Here is a 27045-nt window from a genome sequence, read left to right on the forward strand (position 1 = left end):
TGCAATCCCCATCAAAATACCATCCACTTTTTTCAAAGAAATGGAGCAAATAATCCTAAAATTTGTATGGAACCAAAAAAGACCCCGAATAGCCATAGGAATGTTGAAAAAGAAAAGCAAAGCTGGTGGCATCACAATTCCGGATTTCAAGCTCTATTACAAAGCTGTCATCATCAAGACAGCATGGTACTGGCACAAAAACAGACACATCGATCAAAGGAACACAATAGAGAGCCCAGAAATGAACCCTCAACTCTATGGTCAACTAATCTTCGACAAAGCAAGAAAGAATGTCCAATGGAACAAAGACAGTCTCTTCAAAAAATGGTGTTGGGAAAATTGGACAGCCACATGCAGAAGAATGAAACTGGACCATTTCCTTACATCACACACAAAAAGAAACTCAAAATGGTTGAAAGACCTCAATGTGAGATAGGAGTCCATCAAAATCCTAAAGGAGAACAGAGGCAGTAACCTTTTCGACCTCAGCCGCAGCAACTTCTTCCTAGAAACATCATCAAAGGCAAGGGAAGCAAGGACAAAAATGAACTATTGGGACTTCATCAAGATAAAAAGCTTTTGCACAGCAAAAGAAACAGTCAACAAAACCAAAAGACAACCGACAGAATGGGAGAAGATATTTGCAAATGACCTATCAGATAAAGGGCTAGTATCTAAAATCTATAAAGAACTCATCAAACTCAACACCCAAAGAACAAATGATCCAATCAAGAAATGGGCAGAAGACATGAACAGACATTTTTCCAAAGAAGACATCCAAATGCCCAACAGACACATGAAAAAGTGTACAACATCACTCAGCATCAGGGAAATCCAAACCAAAACCTCAATGAGATACCACCTCACATCAGTCAGAATGGCTAAAATTAACAAGTCAGGAAACGACAGATGTTGGCGGAGAAAGGGGAACCCTCCTACACTGTTGGTGGGAATGCAAGCTGGTGCAGCCACTCTGGAAAACTGTATGGAGGTTCCTCAAAAAGTTGAAAATAGAGCTACCATACGATCCAGCAATTGCACTACTGGGTATTTACCCCAAAGATACAAATGTAGGGATCCAAAGAGGTACGTGCACCTGATGTTTATAGCAGCAATGTCCACAATAGCCAAACTATGGAAAGAGCCAAGATGTCCATCAACAGATGAATGGATGAAGAAGAAGTGGTGTATATATACAATGGAATATTATGCAGCCATCAAAAAGAATGAAATCTTGCCATTTGCAACGATGTGGATGGAACTGGAGGGTATTATGCTGAGCGAAATAAGTCAATCAGAGAAAGACACGTATCATATGACCTCACTGATATGAGGAATTCTTAATCTCAGGAAACAAACTGAGGGTTGCTGGAGTGGTGGGGGGTGGCAGGGATGGGGTGGCTGGGTGATAGACATTGGGGAGGGTATGTGCTATGGTGAGCACTGTGAATTGTGTAAGACTGTTGAATCACACACCTGTACCTCTGAAACAAATAATACATTATATATTTTAAAAAGAAGAAGAAGAGAGCAGGAAGGGAAAAATGAAGGGGGGGAAATTGGAGGGGGAGATGAATCATGAGAGACTATGGACTCTGAGAAACAAACTGAGAGTTCTAGACGGGAGGGAGTTGGCGGGATGGGTTAGCCTGGTGATGAGTATTAAAGAGGGCACGTACTGAATGGAGCACTGGGTGTTATACGCAATGAATCATGGAACACTACATCAAAAACCAGTGATGTAATGTGGAATAAAGTGGCAAGTTTCATCTATTACATGTTCAGCTATTTTAAATAGGGAGATCTATGGGAAATTTACAATGTTCCTATTTTAAAATTTTAAGGCTTTGGACTCACCTCAATTTAACTAATCTAAGTTGAAACTAAAACTGACTTATTTTTCTTGGATCATAATACCCCATATCCTAAAAACTCCTAAAATTCAGATATAGTATTATTACAAACACATTGTTCCATAGGCCAAGTAGAAAAACCTGCTACTGAACCTCACTTGGAACTATGGCTTTTAGCAAGCTCTAGGGCTAAACAGATTGGGCCTAAAGCAGTCCCCTCCTCCACACAGCCTAAGGTCATGATCTGCCTTGGCCCCAGTATAGCTATGCCTAAGGAAATCTAAAATGCTGCTGAAGGACTTGGTTCTACACTGGGGCCTTGGGAGCAGGCAGAGGTAACTGCATAAGCACTAGACAGATGTGCTGAGAGGAAGAGAAGGAAGGGAAAAACAAAATCTCTCACTTCTAAAAACCAAAATTCTAAAACATAGGTAAATAAAATGGTCAAGGTTTAAAAATAATATTAAAAAATCTTTTCAGAATTTTATAAAAGTCTGACATTTTTATATGTTTATAATGTTTAGAGTAATGAGTAACTTCCATTTAAAAAAGGAAAAGTATGAAACACAAGCAAACACAAATAAAACAGGAGCCAATGAATATGCAGAAGAACCAACTAGAAATTTTCCAAAAGAAAAGTATTATGGGGGCGCCTGGGTGGCTCAGTTGGTTGAGCGACTGCCTTCGGCTCAGGTCATGATCCTGGAGTCCCGGGATCGAGTCCCGGAATCGAGTCCCGCATCGGGCTCCCTGCTCAGCGGGGGGTCTGCTTCTCCCTCTGACCCTCTTCCCGCTCGTGCTCTCTGTCTCTATTCTCTCTCTCTCAAATAAATAAATAAAATCTTAAAAAAAAAAAAGTATTATGAACAAAGTGTCCACTGATGGCTGAATAATGAAATGTAATATGGATATATGGGAATATTATTCAACATTTAAAATAAATGAAATTTTTAAAAAAGATTTTATTTATTTATTCATGAGAGAGAGAGAGAGAGAGAGAGAGAGGCAGAGGGAGAAGCAGGCTCCCCGCAGAGCAGGGAGCCTGATGCGGAACTCAATCCCAGGACCCTGGGATCACGACCTGAGCCAGAGGCAGACACTCAACGAACTGACCCACCCAGGCGCCCTAAAATAAATGAAATTTTGATACATACTATAACATGGATGGGCTTTGAAAATACTATGCTAAGTAAAATAAGCCAGACACAAAAGGGCAAATACTGCATGATTCCATTTACATGAGGTACGTAGAATAGGAAAATTCATAGAGATAGAAAGAAGAAAGTTCCCAGTGGCTGAAGGAAGTGGAGATGGGGAGTTATCTGTTTAAGAGGTACAAAGTCTCTGTTTGGGATGATGAAAAATTCCAGAGTTGAATACTCATGAAGATTGCACAACACTATGAATATACTTAATGCCACTGGATTATACTCTTAAAAATGGTTAAAATGTTAAATTTTATGTTATGAATATTTTACCACAATTCTTAAGATGTCAAAAAATAATAGCAGTGGGAAAAAACAAACCTCAACAGAAAGGATACATGCTGGACAAAACCCAAGAGAAAATTAGTAGCAAGGTAGTAATGAAAAAATCACTCTAGAATGTAGGTCAGAGCAAAAAAGTAACCCAAAGTATGAAAGAGTACTTAAGAGACATGAGGGAGAAGTGAAAGAATTCCAATCTACTCATAAACAGGATTCCCAGGAGAAAAGGATGGCAGTGTTACAGAAAATTGTGATTTTCTTTTCCTTAGCTCCAGCATTGTAAACCCCTTCTTTGTTTGATAAAAACCCCAAATGTAGAGACAGAGTTGCCTTCCACTATACAAGCAGAAAATAATAGATACTTGATTTCTCAGCCTCTCTCTGACTATGGCACAGGCTTATAACCTGAGCTCCATCTACACCAGACTTAGAAAGGGAAACCAATTACCCAAAGAAGCAGAGACTACAAAGAAACCAACTTGGTGGCAGCTACAGTCAGTTTCCAGATGCAGCAGTCCTATGGAAGTATTCAGTTTTAAGACGGTGAGGGGACTGGAGGAGGCAGAATTGAATATGGTAGTCAGGCTATGTCTCATTGAGATTTGGGAAAAGACCTGAAGGAAGTGACAGAGTTTTAGTCAGGCATAGTACTCCAAGCATAGGAAAGAGCATGAACAAAAACCTTAAGGCAGGAGCATACCTGATATGTTTGAATAAAAGCAAGGAAGCCAATGTAATTGAAGCCAAATGAGAAACAGGGAGAGTTTAGAAGGAGTGAAGCCAGGTCATATAACCTTGTAAGCCTTTGTAAGAACTTTGGTTTTTACTCTGAGTGAGATAGGAGCCATTGGAAGGTTTTAAACACAGGAGTAACATGATCTAACTTCTAGTTTTTAAAAATTACTCTGGCAGCTATGCCGAGAATAAACTGTAAGGAGACATAGGTAGAAGGAGGAGAGCAGTTAGAAAGCACTGAGGTAATTTAAGCAAGAAAGTATAATCATAGAAAGTCCCTACTTTTCATTCCGTATCGTGCTGTGACAAGTTAGGACATAAGCTTATCCTTCTCTGTCTCAGCTATCTAATGCTGTACAATGCACAACTCTACCTCATAGCCCTTGAGATGCTCAAGTCCTTCACATTGTTCTTTGGCAGCTGATTGTCAATAATTCTTCTAATATTTCTTTCATGAGCATCATTACTGATTCTCTTCCTATCCCCTCTCTCATCTATCTATCTATCCATTTCGAGCCCCCAGATCCCCAACCAGCTGTGGTGATGATAATGACAAGGTTCCCAGAACACATGCAATAGAAATCCATACAACTATAAGCAGAGTAAGTCTGAGTTGAGTTTGAGAGTAGTTTCCTAAACAGACCAACAACGACATCAAAGGCAAAAAAAAAAAAAAAAAAAAAAGGACAAGTATAAAAGGGTACCTTGGCCTACACGATCAAAAGCAAGAAACCTTCTGGTAGGTACTGCTGACTTACTGATTCTCCCTTTAACTCTATTCTAAACTAAGAGTTAAATAAATCTAGCAGATATAGAATGGATGGATGAGACAATTTGATATGTTCCATAATATCTAATTGGAAGGATCATCTCTAGTCAGAAAACCAGGGCTGCAAAAAGTTAAATGCTCACTTTATTGATATTCTGCATAAGAATTGAGAGTAGGGCACCTGGGTGGTTCAGTTCGTTAAGCCTCTGACTCTTGATTTCAGCTCAGGTCAGGATCTCAGGGTCATGGGATTGAGCCCCGCATGGAGTCTGCTTCTTTCTCTCTCTTTCCCTCTGCCCCTCTTCTCTTTCTCTCTCACTCTCTCTCAAATAAATAAATATATCTTAAAAAAAAATAAGAGTTCAGAGTAATCTTTTCTTCCAGTTTTGGTGCTCAAAGTCAAAAACCAAAATCTAGTTTTGATCCTGATGATTGCTGAATTACAAGGTCAGTTGAATTTAAGGCCTTTCCATAAATATTAAGATAAAAGGCAGGCTACTGACTTGGAAAGAATAGTAGAGATAAGAGTACAACATGGGACAACTTAAAAGGGCCTCAATGTCACTTATTGAACCCTTTGCAGTAGGAAAAGGCCCTCCTTCTCTACTGATGCGGGTGTCCTTCCTTTCCTGAAAGACTTATAGATTGGCTCACCTAAATGAGTTATCTTTCAAAGGAAGCCAATTTTCTTTATGCCCTATATCAACCCCTCAATACCCCAGTGTCCCATGAATTCAATGTTTCCTTCCCCAGCTTTCCCGCAGTGAATGTGGTAAAAGGCATTGCAGCATGTCCACAATAGCCAAACTATGGAAAGAGCCAAGATGTCCATCAACAGGTGAATGGATAAAGATGTGGTGTATATATACAATGGAATATTATGCAGCCATCAAAGGGAATGAGATCTTGCCATTTGCAACAACGTGGATGGAACTGGAGGGTGTTATGCTGAGCGAAATAAATCAATCAGAAAAAGACATGTATCATATGACCTCACTGATATGAGGAATTCTTAATCTCAGGAAACAAACTGAGGGTTGCTGGAGTTGGGGGTGGGGTGGGAGGGATGGGGTGGCTGGGTGATAGACTCTGGGGAGGGTATGTGCTATGGTGAGTGCTGTGAATTGTGCAAGACTGTTGAATCACAGATCTGTACCTCTGAAACAAATAATGCAATATATGTTAAGAAAAAAAAAGAAGAAGAAGAAGATAGCAGGAGGGGAAGAATGAAGGGGGGGTAATCGGAGGGGGAGATGAACCATGAGAGACGATGGACTCTGAAAAACAAACTGAGGATTCTGGGGGGGGAGGGGGGGAGGATGGGTTAGCCTGGTGATGGGTATTAAAGAGGGCACGTTCTGCATGGAGCACTGGGTGTTATGCATAAACAATGAATCATGGAACACTACATCAAAAACAAATGATGTATGGTGATTAACATAACAATAAAATTTTTTTTTAATTTTTTAAAAATAAAAAAAAAAAGGCATTGCAGCTATCACAAGCTTAACTCCGTGGACTTTCCCTCATAAAGGCTGATCTGGTACAACAACTGTTGAATCAGAACAGGCCAGTAGCAGTGGGTAATCCTGAGACTCTGACATAGTACCATATCCAAGTGGATTAGCCAACACAGTTTGGCAAGTTTATTACACTGGACTCCATTCATCATAAAAGGGATGGGATTTGGACTTTCTCTGCCTTCTTTATCTCTGGAAAAATGACCTTCAGTAGACTACTAAATATCTTATTTGTCATCATGTTAATGTGTATAAAACTGAAATATGAGCAAGGATCTCACTTGAAATAAAAGAAGTAGAATAACAGACTGGTGCCCAAAGGATTCACTGATACTGCTAATTACCCAGAACACTGGACTGTATAGAACAATAGAGAGGACTCTATAAGAATTCACTATGCTATCTTTTTAAAGACTGGGGTACTATCCACATGATGTGATAAATGCTCTGAACCAAGAAACAATATAGCTATGTTTCTCCCTAAAACAGAATACATGGGTTGAGAAAGAAGAGGTAGTGATGGAAGGGGCAATTCTCACTCTCAAACATGATGACTCATTTGCAAAATCTAAGGTTCCAATCTCTTGAGGACTTTTGACTGCTGACTTAGAACCTAAGTGAAACATGAATATACCAGATGAGAACATGATTCAATTACACTGAATCTGAGATTACCATGAGGCCATTTCAGTTTTAGGTTCTTCCTGCCACTGGGCACACAAGGGGGGAAAAGGCTGTTTTGGTATTGGCTGTTGTGTTTAATTTTTGTTAGTCCTCAAGAAGAAACAGGTTTATTGCTGCATATAGAAGTGGGGAAAAGCATAGATAGAACCAAAGGGATCCACAAGGAGCATCCTAATGCTACCATACTCTGTGGTAAAAGCTAATGAAAAAAACTGTATCATCCCTTATCATATGGAACTACCAAAGGCTCAAATACCTTAGCTGAGGTACTAGCTAAAGTAAAAAGATCATAAAATTGGTGTAAAAAAAGGAGCTCATTAATGAAAATTAATACTTATTACCAGGTAGAGAAACATATCTGTATCATCTATTATATATTTTTCCTTGATATATCATATATATTTATACATTTACTTCATTCTTCTCTTCTTCCTTTCTCACCTATTTTTAAAGGGTGAGGAATGGTGATGAGGTTTAACTTACACTACAGTCCAAAAATTACAGAAAAGCAAAACAAAAACATTATGAAGCTATAAGAGAATATTCTAGAGATTATCAATTTGGAAACATATACTAACTATAAAACCTTGTATAATATAGCTAAAGTATTACACAGAGGGAATTCCATAATCTTTAATTCTAGAATTAGAAAGTGTCCAAACTGACAAAAAGTTTTAAAAATTGTTAATTTTTTTAAAAAACAGAGGTCAAAAAAATGGAAACTAGAAAATATTATTTATGAAAATTTAAAACATGTTAATGAAATGGAAAACAATGAGAGACAACAGGGAGGATCAGCAACATAAATTCTTTGCTAAATCAAAACAGACAAACTTCAGAAAGAAATAATCATATGAAAATAAATTTTAAAAAGCACAAAAACAACAATAGTATAAAAAGAGGGACATAATCATAAATTGCAATAAAAATTTTAAAATATCCTAAGAGAAGGATAAAAACTGTATGATCATTTCAATAGATGCAGAAAAAGCATTTAACAAAGTACAACATCCATTCATGATAAAAACCCTCAACAAAGTAGGTTTAGAGAGAATATACCTCAACATAATAAAGAAAGACTTTATTTGGAAAAACCACAGCTAACATCATCCTCAGCAGGGAAAAACTGGGAGCTTTTCCCCTAAGATCAGGAACAAGAGACAAGGATGCCCACTCTCACCACTTTTATTCAACATAGTACTGGAAGTCCTAGCCACAGCAGTCAGACAACTAAAAGAAATAAAAGGTATCCACATCAGTAAGGAAGAAGTCAAATTTTCAATATTTGCAGATGACATGATATTATACATAGAAAACCCGAAAGATTCCACAAAAAAAATTGCTAGAATACACAAATTCAGTAAAGTTGTAGGATACAAAATCAACATATAGAAATTTACTGCATTTCCATATACCAATAATGAAGCAGCAGGAAGAGAAATCAAGGAATCAATCCCATTTACAATGGCACCAAAAGCCATAAGATACCTAAGAATAAACCTAACTAAAGAAGTGAAAGACTTGTACTCTGAAAACTATAAAAGACTTATGAAAAAAATTGAAGATGATAGAAAGAAATGGAAAGAGACTCCATGTTCATGGACTGAAAGGAAAAATACTGTTAAAATGTCTATACTACCCGAAGCAATCTACACACTTTATGTAATCCCTATCAAAATACCAACAGCATTTTTCACAGAGCTAGAACAAATAATCTTAAAATTTGTAAGGAACCACAAAAGAATAGCCAAAGCAACCTTATAAAAGAAGAGAAGAAAAAGCAAAGCAGGAGGTATCACAATTCTGGACTTCCAGTGATGTTACAAAGCTGTAGTGATCAAAACAGTTAGGTTCTGGCACAAAAATACACACAGATCAATAGAACAATAAAAAACCCACAACTATATGGTCAATTAATCTTTTTCTGCCCATTTTTAATCAGATTATTTGTTTTTTTGGTGTTGAGTTGTATCAATTCTTCATATATTTTGAATAATAACCCCTTATTGGGTATGTCATTTGCAAAGATCTTCTCCCATTCAGCAGGTTGCCTTTTTGTTTTGTTGATGGCCTGGATGTCCATATCTCTCCTCAGGTTTGTAAAGTTTTTAGCCAGTTCTTTAAATTAGTTTTCTGCCCCTAACTCTTTCTCTTCTCTTTCTGGGACTACCATAGGCATATATTAGTCCAAGAGAATGATTCCATAAACTCTGTAGGCTGTGTTCATTCCTTTTCATTCATTTCTTTCTTTTTTTCTTTTTTTTTCCTCTTCTGACTGGATATTTTCAAGTGACTTATCATTGAGTTCACAAATCTTCTGTTTGATCAAGTCTGTTGTTGACACTATCAATTACAGTTTTTATTTTGTTCACTGTATACTCTAGAATTCGGTTCTTTTTTATGAGTTCTATCTCTTTGTTGAACCTCCCGTTTTGTTCATTTGTTCTTTTCCTGATTTCATTATCCATCTATGTTCTCTGATAGCTGCTGAGCTTCCTTAAAATAATTATGCTTAATTCTTTTTCAGACAATTTATAGATCTCTATTTCTTTTAGGATGGCAAATGGAAAATTAATGTACTTCCTTGGTGGTGTCATAGTTCCTTGATTTTTCTTATTCCCTGAAATTTTGCATTGCTGTCTTTTATTCAAAGAAGTTACCTTCTCCAGTCTTTATTGAGGGCCCTCAGAAGAGAAATGCCTTTACTAGTCAGTCCAGGAATAAATTCTGAAGCTCTCTCAGACCTTTTCTATGTATGCTCCTGCTCCACATCTCTGATCTCCTCTTTAGTGAGAATTCTTAAGATTGTATGCCTTCTCTTGATGTCACAAAGCCAGGCCAGGTGCTGACTGATAACTTCTCATTTATTTTCCCTAGAGCAATACCCTGAAATGCTCGAGTTGTGTGCCTTCTCCTGATCCTACAGAGCTTATCTGGCTTTCGGCAGAATTGCAAGCCATATTCACAGGCTTGTAACTCACCATCCATGGGGCACATGTGATATTGGTGATGCAGTTACAGGAAGGCTGGGTAAGGCATCCAGAACATTTTAAGTGTCCCTGGGCTGGATGGAGGAATCTGCAGGAAGATGTTCCCACTGGCTCATGGGCAGGCTTCTTGGTGTGAGTCTCTAAAGTGATTAGTTAGTCAGATCTGTGGTCCTTTGATGATTTCTGAGCCCTGGTTGCTGTGAGTCCCCACATCTCTTATCTGCTCCCCCGCCTCTCTCAACCACTTTGCTGTGCTGATTACCTCAGGATTCTAGGTATGGTGAGAGGAAAAAATGGGCCTCTGGGGCAGCATCCTGCATGGCTGGAAAGCCAAGTGCTCATTCACTATCCTCTCACATTCCCCCAGTGGGAAAATTGTAGGCCAAGTGAATCTCTCTTGGCAATGAGCTGTGACACCTTTGGGAGGGATGACACAGGTAAAGTGAAATTGTTCTTACCCTCTTCAATGCAACTATTCTCAGATTTTTTGCTTCAACAGTGTGCTAACATTTCTTCAGTGGAATCCCAGCAATGCAGAAATGGAAAACAGTGTAAAACTGCAAGAGTAGCAACCTGAACATAATGTCCATTATGTAAGTCCTGTATCCAGATTCCACAAAGGCAATCTTGTCCATAGCTGGTTGTCAAGATCGATGCTTCTGTGAGGAGATGGTAGAAAACTCCTATCCCACTGTCTTGCTTGTCACTCTTCAAGTCCAGACATTTTTACAAGCAAATTTTATCACCTCTTTAAAGATTAGTCTCTAACTTTTTCAAAGTCTAGAAATAGTGTGAAGGTTACCAGATTCATTCTATAAACTAGATTAAACTTTATACCAAAACTACTCAAGGATATTACAAGAAAAGAAAATCATAGACAAATCTCATATGTATACAGAGAAGCAAGAATGTTAAAGATAATATAGGAAAATAAAATGTAGTAGTGTGCTAAAAATATTAAGACCATGAAGAATGTATCCTAAGATACAGCACTTTTAGAGTAAAATTGGTGATATATCCTTAATGTTGCCTCTAAAATTTCAATGTCATTTTCCAGAGGCCTTTTCCTACTGTCCTAAAATATGTAGTTTAAATGAGTACTGATTTAATCAGATAAGATTTCCGCATCTATTAAATCTATTGCATGCACACAACCCAACCTCTGCCATTCTACCACTCTCCCGATAATGTGAATCTCAAAAAGAGCAATGCAGGTTTGGAAAACAGTGTAAAACTGCATGAGTGGCACCCACCTGAAGTAAGTCCTGCATCCAGATTTACAGAACCATTCTAGCTTTTATCCTTTCTGAACACTGGTAGCTTAGCTTTTCCTTTCCTTCTGTGAACTACCTTAGATCTTTCAAATAATTTTTAAGGAAAATTGTTTTAATTTCTATTTCTAGGCCAACTAGTTTTTTATTAATTTTTTATTTATTTACTTTAGAGAGAGTATGCACACACAAGTGGGGGGAGGGGCAAAGGGAAATGGAGAGAAATCTTCAAGTAGACTCCCTACTGAATGCAGGGCTGGATCCCAGGACCCTGAGATCATAACCTGAGCCAAAATCAAGAGTCAGACACTTAACTGAGCCACCCAGGTACCCCTCATCTAGTCTTTTTTATTCATTATGGATATGGATAAGGTTTATACCCCATTGCTTACCATCAGAAACCTACTGTATTAGTATCAAATTGTTAAAGTCTCTAACTTACTCATCTACCCAGCATGTTTACTAAGTGTGTATTACATGTTAGACACTGAGCTTAAGATGAGGACACACAGATAGGAACTAATCGAAGTATAATAGAGCACTGGCACAAAGAAAGAAATGATAAACATTCCTGGACAGATGTTCAACCAACTATAAATTCATTTAACTTTGGGGCGCCTGGGTGGCTCAGTCGTTAAGCGTCTGCCTTCAGCTCAGGTCATGATCCCAGGGTCCTGGGATTGAGCCCCACATCAGGCTCCCAGCTCAGCGGGGAGCCTGCTTCTCCCTCTCCTCCCTGCTTGTGCTCTCTCTATCTCTGTCGTCTCTCTCTCAAATAAATAAACAAAATCTTTTAAAAAAAATTCATTTAACTTTGTTAGCATCTTGCCTATATGTCCATAGGTGTGTTATGGAAGACTGTCATATGCTTTGCAGAAACCAAAACACATTATATCCATTGCACTGGACTGACTTAGTCATGGTAAATACATGACTCTTATCAAGCACCACATTCTTTCTTAAATGTTCAAAAACCATCTGTTCAATTGAAGCACTTCTCAAACATTAAATTAACTTTCATACTCCTGAATATTTGTAAGGCAAAATGTTACTAACAAAAGAGATACTTAAATAATTATCTTAATCTGAGCAAAGAAAATATGAATTTTAATTCAGAACTTAATACAGTTCTACAGTATGTGTAGAACATACATTTCTCTCTACCTTAAATATTGAGGAAACATTCACAAGTTATGGTTTTTCCCATCAGCAAGTTAGTAGTCTTTGCCTGTTTTACTCCAATAGTATAAATAAGTTGCATTATAGAATTATATATATATGTGTTTTTAAAAATCAAAAACATAAAGAAGTAAAAATGAACATAATGTACTAAATATACTACTTAATAATATTCAATAAGCATTGTTGCATAGCCACTCTGGAGAAATTTTGCTGTGAAAAAAACAAAGTAATGAGTTCAAGAAGTTGTAAGCTGATGAAAATTATCTAGTAGGGTGCCTGGGTGGCTCAGTTGGTTAAGCGACTGCCTTCGGCTCAGGTCATGATCCTGGAGTCCCTGGATCGAGTCCCGCATCAGGCTCCCTGCTCGGCAGGGAGCCTGCTTCTCCCTCTGACCCTCCCCCCTCTCATGTGCTCTCTCTCTCTCATTCTCTCTGTCTCAAATAAACAAATAAAATCTTTTTAAAAAAAAAGAAAGAAAGAAAATTATCTAGTAAAGAGGGAAAGTGGAACATTTAGAAGTTGCTGCAAGAAGGAATTTCTTTAAAAATCAGTTTTGATGTTCATCTCTAATGAAGACAGAAGTTATTTCAGCAAATACACAAACAAAAGTGCCAGAGAGGGGACATCTGGGTGGCTCAGTCGGTTAAGCATCTGCCTTTGGCTCAAGTCATGATCTCAGGTCATGATCTCAGGGTCCTGGGATGGAGCCCCACATCTGGCTCCCTGCTCAGCGGGGAGACTGTTTCTCCCTCACCCTGTCTGCTGCCCCCTGCTTTTGCTTGTGCTCTCTCTCTCTCTCAAGTAAATAAAAATCTTTGGGGAAAAAAAGAAAGAAAAACAAAAACAAAAACAAACAAAAAGTGCCAGAGAAAAGAAATGTTACACGTTAACTAGTACTTAAATTGATGCTGTTTTCTCATGTGTTCCTTACAATGCACATGTATGCTCCTATGTGTATCCTCCCCCACACACTCACCCCACTTTGAAACCAGGCTCATTAAATCAGAGTAGAGAGGCAATATCCAAAAAATAATAAAATGCAAATAATTCCTTGAACAGAACATAAGAGGGGTATGTCACTGACCTATCTGTAATACCTGGTACCTCCCTCCTAAAATACATTTAGTCCATTTATAATTTGACCCTAGATATATTTTTCTTTCTTTCTTTTTTATTAGTTTCAGAGGTAAAATTTATTGATTCATCAGTTGCATATAACACCCAGTGCTCATTACATCAAGTGCCCTCCTTAATGCCCATCACCCAATTATTTTTCAATTAAACTGAAATTTGGTTAGTGATCAGTAAAACTAACAACTTCTAAAACTACAGAAGTTGGCTATTCCTAATTTAAATCATGACCCTAATTTCCCGCAATTTAAAAATAAAAATATTTATAAGTGCTTCATAATGTAATGGTGTTATATAAATGTGCAAAAGTAACCTTCTGTATATTGGGCCCTATGTTATTTACTTCTTCACGGTAAGGGAGCACCATTAGCTCAGAGCCCACCAGTGCCAAAATTTTATACATCCAACTGCTTTTAATATAACCCAAATAAGCATATTTTTAGCCATTTAGAGCCTGCCATTTTACATTAATGAAACTGCACTCAATACCTGCTACCCACAGGTTAAACAAACCCTGGTACTAAAAAAAACCATAAACTGCCGCTATTCTATGGTGCTCTCTGACCCAGAGATTTCCCATCTTTCAGATGAGTAACATAATCTCCTAAATCAAGGAGAGAAAGATAATTATCATACGGTTTCACTCATATGTGGAACACAAGGAATAGCGCGGAGGTCCACAGGGGAAGAGAGGGAAAACTGAATGGGAAGAAATCAGAGAGGGAGACAAACCATGAGAAACTCTGGACCCTGGGAAACAAACTGAGGGTTATAGAAGGGAGTGGGTGGGGGGATGGGGTAACCGGGTGATGGGTATTAAGGAGGGCACGTGTTGTGATGAGCACTGGGTGTTATATGCAACTAATGAATCATTGAATACTACATCAAAAACTAATGATGTACTACTATATGTTGGCTAACTGAATATAAAAAAAAAATTGAGGTCAGATGAGTAATATAATCTAGATACAAAAATCCCTTCTCTCCCAAGGGTTCCTGTGTCCTCTTCCTGTTATAGGGATGGCCCTGCACTGCTGTTTCTGGGAGGTCTCCAGCTGTGAGGGACTTACCTTAACCTGTCAAAGCTCTACCTAAATAAAGCTCATAATGTGTTATTCGCATCCCATAGTCATGTCTTTTTCCTTATCAGCCCTGAAATCTTCTAATTTACTACAAATGTACATTTTTTAAAGATTTTATTTATTTATTTGACAGAAAGAGACACAGCAAGACAGGGAACACAAGCAGGGGGAGTGTGAGAGGGAGAAGCAGGTTTTCCCACTGAGCAGGGAGCCTGATGCGGGGCTTGATCCCAACACCTTGGGATCATGACCTGAGCCGAAGGCAGATGCTTAACAAGTGAGCCACCCAGGCGCCCCTACAAATGTATAATTTTTCACTGAAACTTTACAAAAAGTGATGACTCTACTTGAATCATTTTAAGAATGAGAAAACCCAGATGTCAAGAAAAATTTCAAAAGCTAACTGAAAAATATAAAAGTCCCCAGAAAAAAATTTCCACAGATAGCCTAGTCAAGTAATTTCATGCCCTGTCAACCACATAAAAAACAAAAAGTACTTCAGCACAAATGCTACAAGTTTTCCAAGAAGCAGATGATAACCTTAAGAAGCATCAAGAGCACAGGGTCATCTTTCTCACAGGTATGGCAGGATACAATGAAGAAGGCACATGATAGAAACACAATGCATGTTCTCTGATTGAAAGGCCCTTGCTCCTGCCTAATATTTACTAAGGTAGAGCCCCAAGTCCCAGTCTTTCTAATCTTATCAAGCACTGGTTCAACACGCAGGAGAAATATGCATGTTTTAATTCACAACATCATCCATGTAGTATTGCAATCCAAAATCTTGAATCTAACCAGGAGAAAACATTTAGACAAATACAAATTGAGGGACATTTTGCAAAACAAGTACCTGGGCACTTCAACCATGTAAATATCATAAAAGGAAAAAAGAACATACTTATCAAAAAGAGAAAGGACCTAAATAAATAAATAAAATCACATGTGAGAGAGGAGAAATCACAACCAACACCACAGAAATACAAACAATTATATATTATGAAATATTACACGCCAACAAATCAGACACTCTGGAAGAAATGGATAAATTCCTAGAAACATATAAACTACCAAAACTTGAACAGACTGATAACCAGCAAAGAAATCGAATCAGTAATCAAAAATCTCCCAACAAACAAAAGTCCAGGGCCAGATGGCTTCACAGGGGAATTCAACCAACCATTTTTGTGTGTGTGTGTAAAACATGTGCTTTATTTATTAACAATCTTATCCTAAGTATCCTTTCCTAAATGGTCTAAGAAACAATTCCATAACAAAAGTGAATCCTATACACAGAAGACAATTTCTCAAGGAACCAGCACAACTGTCAATTTCCACTTAGTCACAGAACCCATTTACACTGAAAGCTTATAATCATTTATTTTATTTTTTTAAATTTAAATTCAATTAGCCAACATATAATACATCATTAGTTTTTTGTTTGTTTGTTTAGTGCAAAATGGTGGTTTATTAAAGCATAGGGACAGGACCCATGGACAGAAAGAGCTGCTGCATCAGGGTTGTGAAGGGTGGCTGATTATATACTATAATATATGGGAAGGAAAAGGGAGGTTTTCAAAAAGCTTTTCATTTTAAAAACTCACAGGATACCGGAGGCCTTGCCATTGTCAAGTAAAGGTTGTTTTTCCCTCTAGCAATGCATTAACATGAATGTAGTCGGGAGCTTCCTGGAGGAACATTACATTCTTCCCACTTCAAGTATCTGTCAATGGGCTGTAGGTTATAAGGACATTTTATTGTATCTACATTTCCTTCTGGAAGCTAGCTTGATAGAAATGCTTTATTCCTGTAGACTGCTAAGACATTTAGTTTTTGATGTAATATTCAATGATTCATTAGTTGCATATAACACCCAATGCTCATCACATCACGTGCCTTCCTTAATACCCATCACCCTGTTATCCTGTCCCCCCACCCACCTCCCTTTCCACAACCCTCAGTTTTTTTTCCCAAAGTCAAGAGTCTCTCATGGTTTGTCTCCCTCTCTGATTTCTTCCCATTCAGTTTTCCCTCCCTTTCTCTATGATCCTCTGTGCTATTCCTTAAGAAGAGTTAATACCTATTCTTCTGAAACTGTTCCAAAAAATAGAAACAGAAGGAAAACTTCCAAACTCATTCCATGAGGCCAGCATTACCCTGATTCCAAAACCAGACAAAGACTCCATTAAAAAAGACAACTAGAGGCCAACATCCCTGATGAACATGGATGTAAAAATTCTCAACAAAATACTAGCAAATAGAGTTCAAAAGTACATTAAAAAAATCATTCACCACAATCAAGTGGGATTTATTCCTGGGTTGCAAGGGTGGTTCAATATTTGCAGATCAATCAAGGTGATACACCACATTAATAAAAGAAAGGATAAGAACCATATGATCTTCTCAATAAATGCAGAAAAAGCATTTGACAAAGTACAACATACATTCATGATAAAGACGTTCAAGAAAGTAGGTTTAGAGGAAACATACCTCAACATAATGAAGGCCATACACGAAAAACCCACAGCTAATATCATCTTCAATGGGGGAAAAACAGAGCTTTTCCCCTAAGTTCAGGAACATGAAAGGGATACCCAGTCTCACTTCTGTGGTTTAACAGAGTACTGGAAGTCCTAGCCTCAGCAATCAGACAACGAAAAGAAATAAATGGCATCCAAACTGGCAAGGAAGAAGTCAAACTTTCACTCTTTGCAGATGACATGATACTCTATGTAGAAAACCCACAAGACTCCACCAAAACAACTGCTAGAACTGATACACGAATTCAGTCAAATTGTAGGATACAAAATCAATGTACAGAAATCTGTTGCATTTCTATAACAATAATAAAGCTTTAAAAAAAATTTTTTGTATTTGAGTATAGTTGACACAGAATGTTACATTAGTTTTGGGTGTAAAACATAGTGATTCAACATCTCTATATAATATGCTGTGTTCACCACAAGTTCTGTCACCATACAACACTTACAGTATCACTGACTACATTCTTTACGCTGTACCTTTATTTCCCATGATTTACTCAATCTGTAACTGGAAGCCTGACAATACTTAATTCTTGATTGGATTCTGGACCATACCCCCACCAAAAAAAGCAAACGGACAAAAACAGGTTACAAGAGGACATTTTTGGGAAAATTAGGGATATTTGAATATGAACTAGGTATTTTATAAGTACTATTTGTATCATGTTAAATTTCTTGAGTATAATAATTATATTGTGATTACATTAAAGAATGTCCTTTTTCTTAGAAGACACATACTCAAATATTTAACAGTGAAGTCTCAGAATGTCTAAAACTTACTCTTTTTTTATTGCTTTTGATAATCATTGTTTTTTTAAATTTTTATTGTTATGTTAATACATCATTAGTTTTTGATGTAGTGTTCCATGATTCATTGTTTGTGTATACCACCCAGTGCTCCATGCAGAACGTGCCCTCTTTAATAGCCATCACCAGGCTAACCCATCCTCCCACCCTGCTCCCCTCTAGAACACTCAGTTTGTTTTTCAGAGTCCATCGTCTCTCATGGTTCGTCTCCCCCTCCGATTTCCCCTGCTTCATTTATGTTAAAAGCAGGGCTGGGGGAAGAAAATGAGCTCAGTATGGTAAAATGTTGGTAACTGGTATATCTAGGGGAATGGATACAAGTGTTACTTATATTATTCTTGTAACCTGTCTATAGATTTAAAATTTTTCAAAATAAAAAATTAGGTAAGAATCAGATGATTTTTTTTAATTTAAATTCAAGTTAGTTAACATATAGTGTAGTACTGGTTTCAGGAGTAGAATTTAGTGATTCAGTACTTACGTATAACAACCAGTGCTCATCACAGAAAGTGCCCTCCTTAATGCCCATCACCCACATACGCCCCCTCCAGCACCCCTGAGTTTGTTCTCTAAAGTTGAGTCTCTTATGGTTTGCTTCCCTCTCTGTTTTTATTTTATTTTTCCTTCCCTTACCCTATGTTCATCTGTTTTAAATTCTACATGAGTGAAATCATATGGTATTTGTCTTTCTCTGACTTATTTCGAATCAGATTATTTTTTTAAAGATTTATTTATTCGAGAGAGAGAGAGAGCAGGGGGAGGGGCAGAGAGAGAGAGTCTCAAGCAAACTGCCCACTGAGTGAGGAACTCAATGTGGAGCTCAATCTCACGATCCTGAAATCATGACCTGAGCTGAAATCAAGAGTCAGACACTTAACCGACTGAGCCACCCAGATGCCCCAGATGATTTTTTTAAAAGGACTACACAGAAAAATTATCCCCAAACCAAGTATGTTCCCATCTGCCATTCAGTTATGGTTTAAGGGCTGTAACTTGAGTCTTTACTGTTATCTACTTCCTCTTTTTTCATTCTCTCTCAAATCTCTTCTTATCAGGCTTTCACTCTCACTCTACAAGATCTTCAATCTTACTCAACTTCAACAACACCAGACATATTTGATTAGTCTATCCTCTAAATATTTTCTTTGATTGGTCTCCAAGATACTACTGTCTCATTACCTACCTACCTCCCTGGTCACAACCTTTCAGATTCTTTTCACTGATTCTTCTCTTCATCTTATCTTTAAACACTACAGTTCCCCAGTATTGTCTTCACCTCACTTCTTTATCTATAGTAATTCCTTTTCTGTTCTTATCCAGCTCTGTAGTTTTAAATATCATTTGGATGCTGATGACTTCCAAATCTATGCCTGAAGCTCCAAACTCTCCCCAGAACTCCACATTCATATAGTCAACTGATTACTTGACATCTCCATTTGAGAATCTAAGAGTCATTTCAAATTTAACATGTACAAAACTCAATCGTTTGATTTTCTCCCCAAAACATATCCCTTCCCAAACTTCCACATTTCAGTGAATGGCATATTCTACCAAGTCTCCCTGCTTCTGACCTTGCCCCACTATAGTTCAAGTCTCAACAAAGTAGCCTAGAATAACACTTTTAAAATTAAATAAAACATGTCCCTTCTCTTTCTGAAAATTTTTAGTGGCTCCCTGGCTCATTCAATAAAAGATAACACTCCTGACATGGCCTACAAGGCCTTACAATATTTATCACCTTGCTGCCACTCTGGACTCCTCTGCTTTTACTGACCTCACCTCCACACACTGTAGTCAAACCATCTGCCTTACTATACCTGAACAAGACAGGCACACTTTGCATGTAAAGGATTAGAGATAAAGCTCATGAATTAATAGTACTTAAGGGCTTGGAATAGGAATAGGAGTCTGAGAAGAATAACAAAGTGTGGCCCAAGAGGAAGAATGGAAACAAGAATTGTCACAGAAATTAAGGAGGAAAAAAGATACTAAAAAGAGATATATCATCAAGGTAATATTTATAAGAGTGGGGGGAAAAGGATAAAGGAGAATCAACTTCTAACAGGGAACAGAGTAAAAATACCATGCATAAAGAAATGGGAAATACACTGACCTGGCAGTTGCTATTTCTGGATGACAGTATTCATTGTTTTTATTTGTTCTTCTAACATCTCTTGGGTTTTCAGAGGCTTATACTTCGTTAGGACTGGACTATTTCACTTTTGCCCACATACCTTTGGTTTAGTCCTTTATCTTAGGGCATGGCCCTACATATAGGGTATGTTCTTTTAAGGATCTCAACAGAAGGCCCAAATATTTTACCAAGGCCCCTATAGCTTGTCAGTCCTTGAACTCTAATATTTTTCTCACCAATATTAAGTGGCTGGTAAAGTCTACTCGGTTTGCTAGTTGTATTCTTCTACTAAGATTCCTTGAGTCTTACACAGCCCAAAAGAAGCTAGAACTCATTCAATTACTTAGGGGAAATTTGTAAGCAGATTAAGGTCCATTTTCTGAGGTTCTCTACTCTCTGGGTTTTAATCTCTTACTTCTTATTAGTCTCCCCGAGAGTTCCAAACTCCAATGTCTGTTTCCTCATCCCTGAAAGACTACCACTTTCTGTTTGGGATCTGCTTGCTGCACCACATCACAGCAAACTGAAAAATTCTCTGTGGAAAAAAAAGCCAAAGTTCCCATATGCATTCCCCCACTTCCTTCAAAAATCAAAGTTCCTCAAGATCCTCCCTACATTTGAAGACAGAGAGAGAGAGAGAGAGAGAGAGAGAGAGAGAGAGAGGCAAACCAAGAAACAGATTCTTAACTATAGAGAACAAACTGATTGCCAGGGGTAGGGTGGGGGTGGGAAGGTGGGTGAAATAGATGATGGGGATTAAGGAGTGCACCTTGCGGTGAGCACTGGGTGTTGTATGGAAGTGTTGAGTCACTCAATTGTGCACCTGAAACTAATATTACACTGTACCATAACTAACTGGAATTTAAGTAAAAATTTGGGGAAAAAAGACCCTCCTACAATGACTACTCTTCAACACTTGAAAACAATTTTTTTTAATACTTTCTTAAGATTTTAGAAATATTATTCTGGACCATCAAACTGCTGGAGGTTTGTACACTAAATTGATTCTATGTAGCTTTCTAAGATGTACATCCAAAAGACTGTTTCTCTGCTTCCTTGGAGAAAGAGTGTTTCCAATAAATATGGCTGCTCTGTGTAATTCTTTAAGCCGTATCTCCTTCGCCTTCCTGAAACAAACTGAATCTAGGTATGGATTTTTCTGCTAGCAAAGTGGTCCCCAATTTACTTTACAACTATTATGAATGGGAACATTGCTCTTGGATTTAAGATGAGTCCCTTGTTATCCGAAATATATGATTTTGCTGGCATTTTCTGAGGCCTATTTCTTGATCCCTAAATATTCTATCTCCTTTTCTCATCTCACCTCCATGTAGTTTCTGCCACATTTCAGTTCTCATCAGTCCCATTATTAAACTAAGTGTTATAAATTAGGGGTATTATTTTTGTGTTTAGAGGTGAGCCATTCACATTCAGAAAATGTATTTTATTAGTACTTTCAGAAATATATGCCTCCTGATCCTGGTCTAGACACTCCCTTTTCCTTTTTCCACACAACTTCTATCCAATCTTGATGCTTTTGGCAGTCCTTACCTATAAATTTGAGGTAGTAGATTATATGTTGCAAAGGTTCACTAAAAGGATTTTCAAGTTTCCTGTCTCTATATCCTTGTGTCTGGTATTTTATAAAAGAAGAAGGGAAACAATAAAAAATATGCTGGTCATACATTCATATCAGAATCTTCTTAGTTATAATCTTACTATGCCTCAGTAACAAATTTTATCTTAGAAGGCATACCAGTCATTTACTAATACCTCTCATTTCTAAATCCACCCTTCTAAGCACCAACTCTGAGGCCGGGATTTGCCAACTTTGCCTCACAAGCTCCTTTGTCTGGTGGGGGGCACTAGAAAATACTGGGGAAAAGGAAATAAAAAGTGTTTCCTGCTGTTCCTGTAAACCGTTCCACCAGAGAAAAATTGGTTCCAGCCTCCAGTTGCTTTTGGCATTCCCAGAAACAGCCTCACTGTCCTTCTTCATACATACCAGCAGCAGCCATGTGATGTCGTCTCCTCAGAATTTGATCTCCAGTGTCTCAAGATCCAGCTTCCAAGTTCCTGAGTTCTGATATCCCCAACCCATTATCTTTTGTTTCGCCAGCCATTAGAGTATAGACTTCTTTCTGCAGTTATTATTTTGGGTTATATTGGTATATCCTCTTTTTTTCTTTCATTTTTCCAAATATGTGTAAACAATTCCCTACATTAAATTCTAGCTTATAAAGTGACTCATAAGTTTCTCTTTTCCTGACTCAACCCCAACGAAACTCTGATGCTTTCTCAACCTCTGCTCAAAAACATTATTTCTAGTACCCAAATCTATCATATAGTATCTTAAATTTTATATTTTAAAATGATAAATTTTGAAAAATAAAATCACAATTTTATAATAATACATATTTATTACTTTTAAAATTAGGGCATGACAGTAAAGAATTTCTAAAAATCACTCATAATCTGAATATGCAAAAATAACAAATGTTAACATTTTGATATATTTACATCTTGTCTCTTTTCTATCAGAGATTGCACTTGTTATCCTATCAGAAACTGTTCTCAAAATGTAAATAATTGTAAAAAACATGCTGCATGCATAATTGTTTTTATAAAATTCAAACCATGTTACCTTTCCAGTATACAAGAAAACAGATTAAAGTTGTCAGTATTTTAAGAAATAGTTGTATCCTCAGAATTATATATATGATAAATTGATAAAGCAAATTTATTTTTGGCAGGAAAACATATTAATAGCATATTTTATAGTACAAGCCAAAAAGAAAAAAGCCTTCCTCTGTAACCTATAAAAACTATAAATAAATTTAGTAAGACCAACTACTCACCCCCTATTACTGACAATTGCCTTTTTCAAGTGAATGTAATTTGCAGGAAAGATCCCCTGTAAAAGAGAAAAGATTTCCCATTAGAAAAGGAAATTTGTGATTAACATCTAATATATACTAAAATAGAAGCCAGATTTCAGGATGGAAATACTCTATCAACAATACAGTAGATAGGGGCACCTGGGTGGCTCAGTCGGTTAAGTGTCTGCCTTCGGCTCAGGTCATGACCCCCGGTCCTGGATAGAGCCCCACATCTGGCTCCCTGCTGAGCAGGAAGCCTGTTTCTCCCTCACCCTCTGCCTGCCACTCCCCTGCTTATGCTCTCTCTCTCTCTCTCAAATAAATAAAATCTTAAAAAAAACCAATACAGTTGATATCTTAATGTAGCAACCACTTTGCATATTAAGAATGCAAAGTTGCACAAACTATATACATTAGATAGGAATTTCATTGTTATTTGCACTCAGAGTCTATCCTCAGGGGAAAACTGTGATCTTAAGCAACTATCAAAAAGATTTTTTAAGTGGGGCGCCTGGGTGGCTCAGCTGGTTAAGCGACTGCCTTCGGCTCAGGTCATGATCCTGGAGTCCCGGGATCGAGTCCCGCATTGGGCTCCCTGCTCGGCAGGGAGTCTGCTTCTCCCTCTGACCCTCCTCCCTCTCATGCTCTCTGTCTCTCATTCTCTCTCTCGCAAATAAATAAAAATCTTAAAAAAAAAAAAAAAGATTTTTTAAGTTACAGATTGGAAATATTCCATCTAATCACTCTCAGGATATAGACTTATGTACAGAGCTTGGCATGTATCTATAAAACCAACAATATCACCTAACCAGCTAATATCACCTATGTTATCCAGCTCTGAGCTGGAGAAACAATTCTCAGACTCTGGCTCACATTTATATTCACAAGAATGAATCAATTTGGAAGTTTCTATAAACATTTCTTCTTTTACTCTTTCATTAGAGTTTCCATTTTGATATTTGCCATAATTTGATTTCGATTCCTAAGGGATAAAAAATGAATTGTTTTTAAAAACAATTAAGTTTTCCAATCAGTGCTTCATTCCTTTTCCTGATGTTTTGAGACTCCCTTCAAATAAAGCACAAATGGCCTAAATTTTTTTTATACTCTCTGGCCTCCACACTGCTAATAATAAATCTATACCAGACAAGACCATCAGCAGCTGGATTACAGTAATGCATTTTATAGTTTTCAGTGTACAGATCTTTTTACCTCCTTGCTTAAGTTGATTCCTAAGTTTCTGCTTGTTTTCAATGCTATTTTGAATATGAATAGACTGTTGCCTTTCTTTTTTCAGATATTTCACTGTTAGTGAACAGAAACACAACTAAATTCTTCGTGTTAATTTTGTATCCTGCAACTTTACTGAATTTTTCATTAGTTTTAACAGTTTTTTGGTGGAGTCTTTAGGATTTTCTACATATATCATACCATCTCCAAGCACATACAATTTTACTTCTTCCTTTCTTATTTGGATACCTTTTGTTTCCTTTTCTTACCTGCTTGTTCTGGCTAGGACTTCCAGTATTCTGTTTAATAGAAGTGGTGAGAGTGAGCACCCTTGTCTTGCTGCTCATCTTAGAGAAAAAGCTTTCAGCCATTTACCATTGAGTATGATGTTAGCAGTGGGCTTGTCATATCATGGCCTTTATTATGTTGAGGTATGTTACTTCTAAACCCTATTTGCTAAGTTTTATTCATGAAAGGATGTTGCATTTTGCCAAATGCTTTTTCTGCATCTACTGAAATGATTATATGATTTTTGCAATGAGGTGTATTAAATTTATTAGTTTGATAATGTTGAACCATCCTTTCATCCCTTGATCATGGCATATGATCCTTTAAAAGTGCTGCTAAATTTGGGTTGCTAATATTTTGTTGAGAATTTTTACATCTGTATTCATCAGGGATATTGCCTTTGGTTTTCTTTTCCTTTAGTGTCCTTATCTGGCTTGGGTATCAGGGTATTACCGGCCTCATTAAATGAGTCTGGAAGTGTTCCCTCCTCTTCAATTTTCTGGAAGAGTTTGAGAACTGGTATTGACTTTTTTTTAAATTTTATTTTATGTTATGTTAGTCACCATACAATACATCATTAGTTTTTGATGTGGTGATCCACGATTCATTGTTTTCGTATAACACCCAGTGCTCCATGCAGTACGTGCCCTCCTTAATACCCATCACCGACCTAACCCTTCCCCTGATCCCCCTCCCCTCTAAAACCCTCAGTTTGTTTCTCAGAGTCCATAGTCTCTCATGGTTCATCTCTCCAATTTCCCCCCCTTCATTTTTCCCTTCCTTCTCCTAATGTCCTCCATGCTATTCCTTATGTTCCACAAATAAGTGAAACCATATGATAATTGACTTTCTCTGCGTGACTTATTTCACTTAGCATAATATCCTCCAGTCCCATCCATGTTGATGTAAAAGCTGGGTATTCATCCTTTCTGATGGCTGAGTAATATTCCATTGTATATATGGACCACATCTCCTTTATCCATTCATCTGTTGAAGGGCATGTCGGCTCTTTCCACAGTTTGGCTACTGCGGACATTGCTGCTATGAACATTGGGGTGCATATGGCCCTTCTTTTCACTACATCTGTGTCCTTGGGGTAAATACCCAGTAGTGCAATTGCTGGGTAATAGGGTAGCTCTCTTTTTAATTTTTTGAGGCACCTCCACACTGTTTTCCAAAGTGGCTGTACAAACTTGCATTTCCACCAACAGTGTAAGAGGGTTCCCCTTTCTCCACAACCTCTCCAACATTTGTTGTTTCTTGCCTTGTCAATTTATGCCATTTTAACTGGTGTAAGGTGGTATCTCAATGTGGTTTTGATTTGAATTTCCCTGATGGCTAATGATGATGAACATTTTTTCATTTGTCCTGTTAGCCATTTGTATGTCTTCTTCAGAGAAGTGTCTTTTCATATCTTCTGCCCATTTTTTGACTTGATTATTTGGTTTTTTGGGTGTTGAGTTTGAGAAGTTCTTTATAGATCTTGGATACCAGCCCTTTATCTGTAGTGTCATTTGCAAATATCTTCTCCCATTCTGTGGGTTGCCTCTTTGTTTTGTTGACTGTTTCCTTTGCTGTGCAGAAGCTTTTTATCTTGATGAAGTCCCAAAAGTTCATTTTGTTTCACTAGCTTTTGGAGATGTATCCTGAAAGAAGTTGCTGTGGTACTGACTTTTTAAAGTTTGGTAGAATTCACCAGTGAAGTCATCAGGTCCTGGACTTTTCTTTGTTAGAAGATTTTGGTTGCTCATGCCATCTCCTTACTCACTATTTGGATAATTAACATTTTATTTCTTCCTGATTTATCCTTGGTAGGTTATACATTTCTAGGAATTCATACATTTCCCCCAGGTTATCCAATTTGTTGGCATTAATTGTTCATAGCATTATCTTATAATCCTTTCTATTTCTGTGATATCATTTTTAATGTTTCCTATTTCATGTCTCATTTTATTTGAGTCTTTCCTTTTTTTCCTTTCATCTAGCTAAGGGTTTGTCAATTTTGTTTATCTTTAGGGAAAAAAAACAGTTTTCAGTTTCGTTATCTTCTTATAGTTTTCTGGTCTCTATTTCACTTTTTCCACTCTGATCTTCGTTATTTCCTTCTGCTAAATTTGAGCACATTTTTTTCTTCTTTTTCTAGTTCCTTGAGATGTAAAGTTAGGTTGTTTATTTGACATCTTACTTTTTTCATATTGTAGGCATGTATTACTATAAAATTCCCTCTTAAAAGTGCTTTTCCAGTATCCCATAATATGCCGTTTCCATTTTAATTTGTGTCAAAGTATTTTTTTATTTCCTTTGTGATTTTTTTTGACTCACTGGTTGTTCAGAACTGTGTTGTTTAATTTGCACATATTTGTGAATTTTCCAGTTTTCTTCTATTATTGATTTCTACATGGTATAATTTCAATCTTCTTAAATTTGCTAAGCCTTGCTATGTGACCTGTCATAGGATCT

At 37.3% G+C, this 27045-nt stretch overlaps 1 protein-coding gene across 1 annotated transcript in view; it reads right to left on the bottom strand.

Annotated features, from left to right (window-relative positions):
* The window catches only part of DOCK3 (dedicator of cytokinesis 3), a 477354-nt gene that overhangs the window by 337300 nt on the left and 113009 nt on the right, over window positions 1-27045 (bottom strand). The window contains exon 3 of the mRNA XM_034997521.1: window positions 23047-23102. Coding sequence (XP_034853412.1) covers window positions 23047-23102 — 56 coding nt within the window. The remainder of the gene's footprint in view (window positions 1-23046; window positions 23103-27045) is intronic.

The sequence above is a fragment of the Mirounga leonina genome, unplaced genomic scaffold (genome assembly GCF_011800145.1).
Source record: "Mirounga leonina isolate KUSES-001 unplaced genomic scaffold, KU_Mleo_1.0 Mir_94, whole genome shotgun sequence".
Taxonomy (NCBI): domain Eukaryota; kingdom Metazoa; phylum Chordata; class Mammalia; order Carnivora; family Phocidae; genus Mirounga; species Mirounga leonina.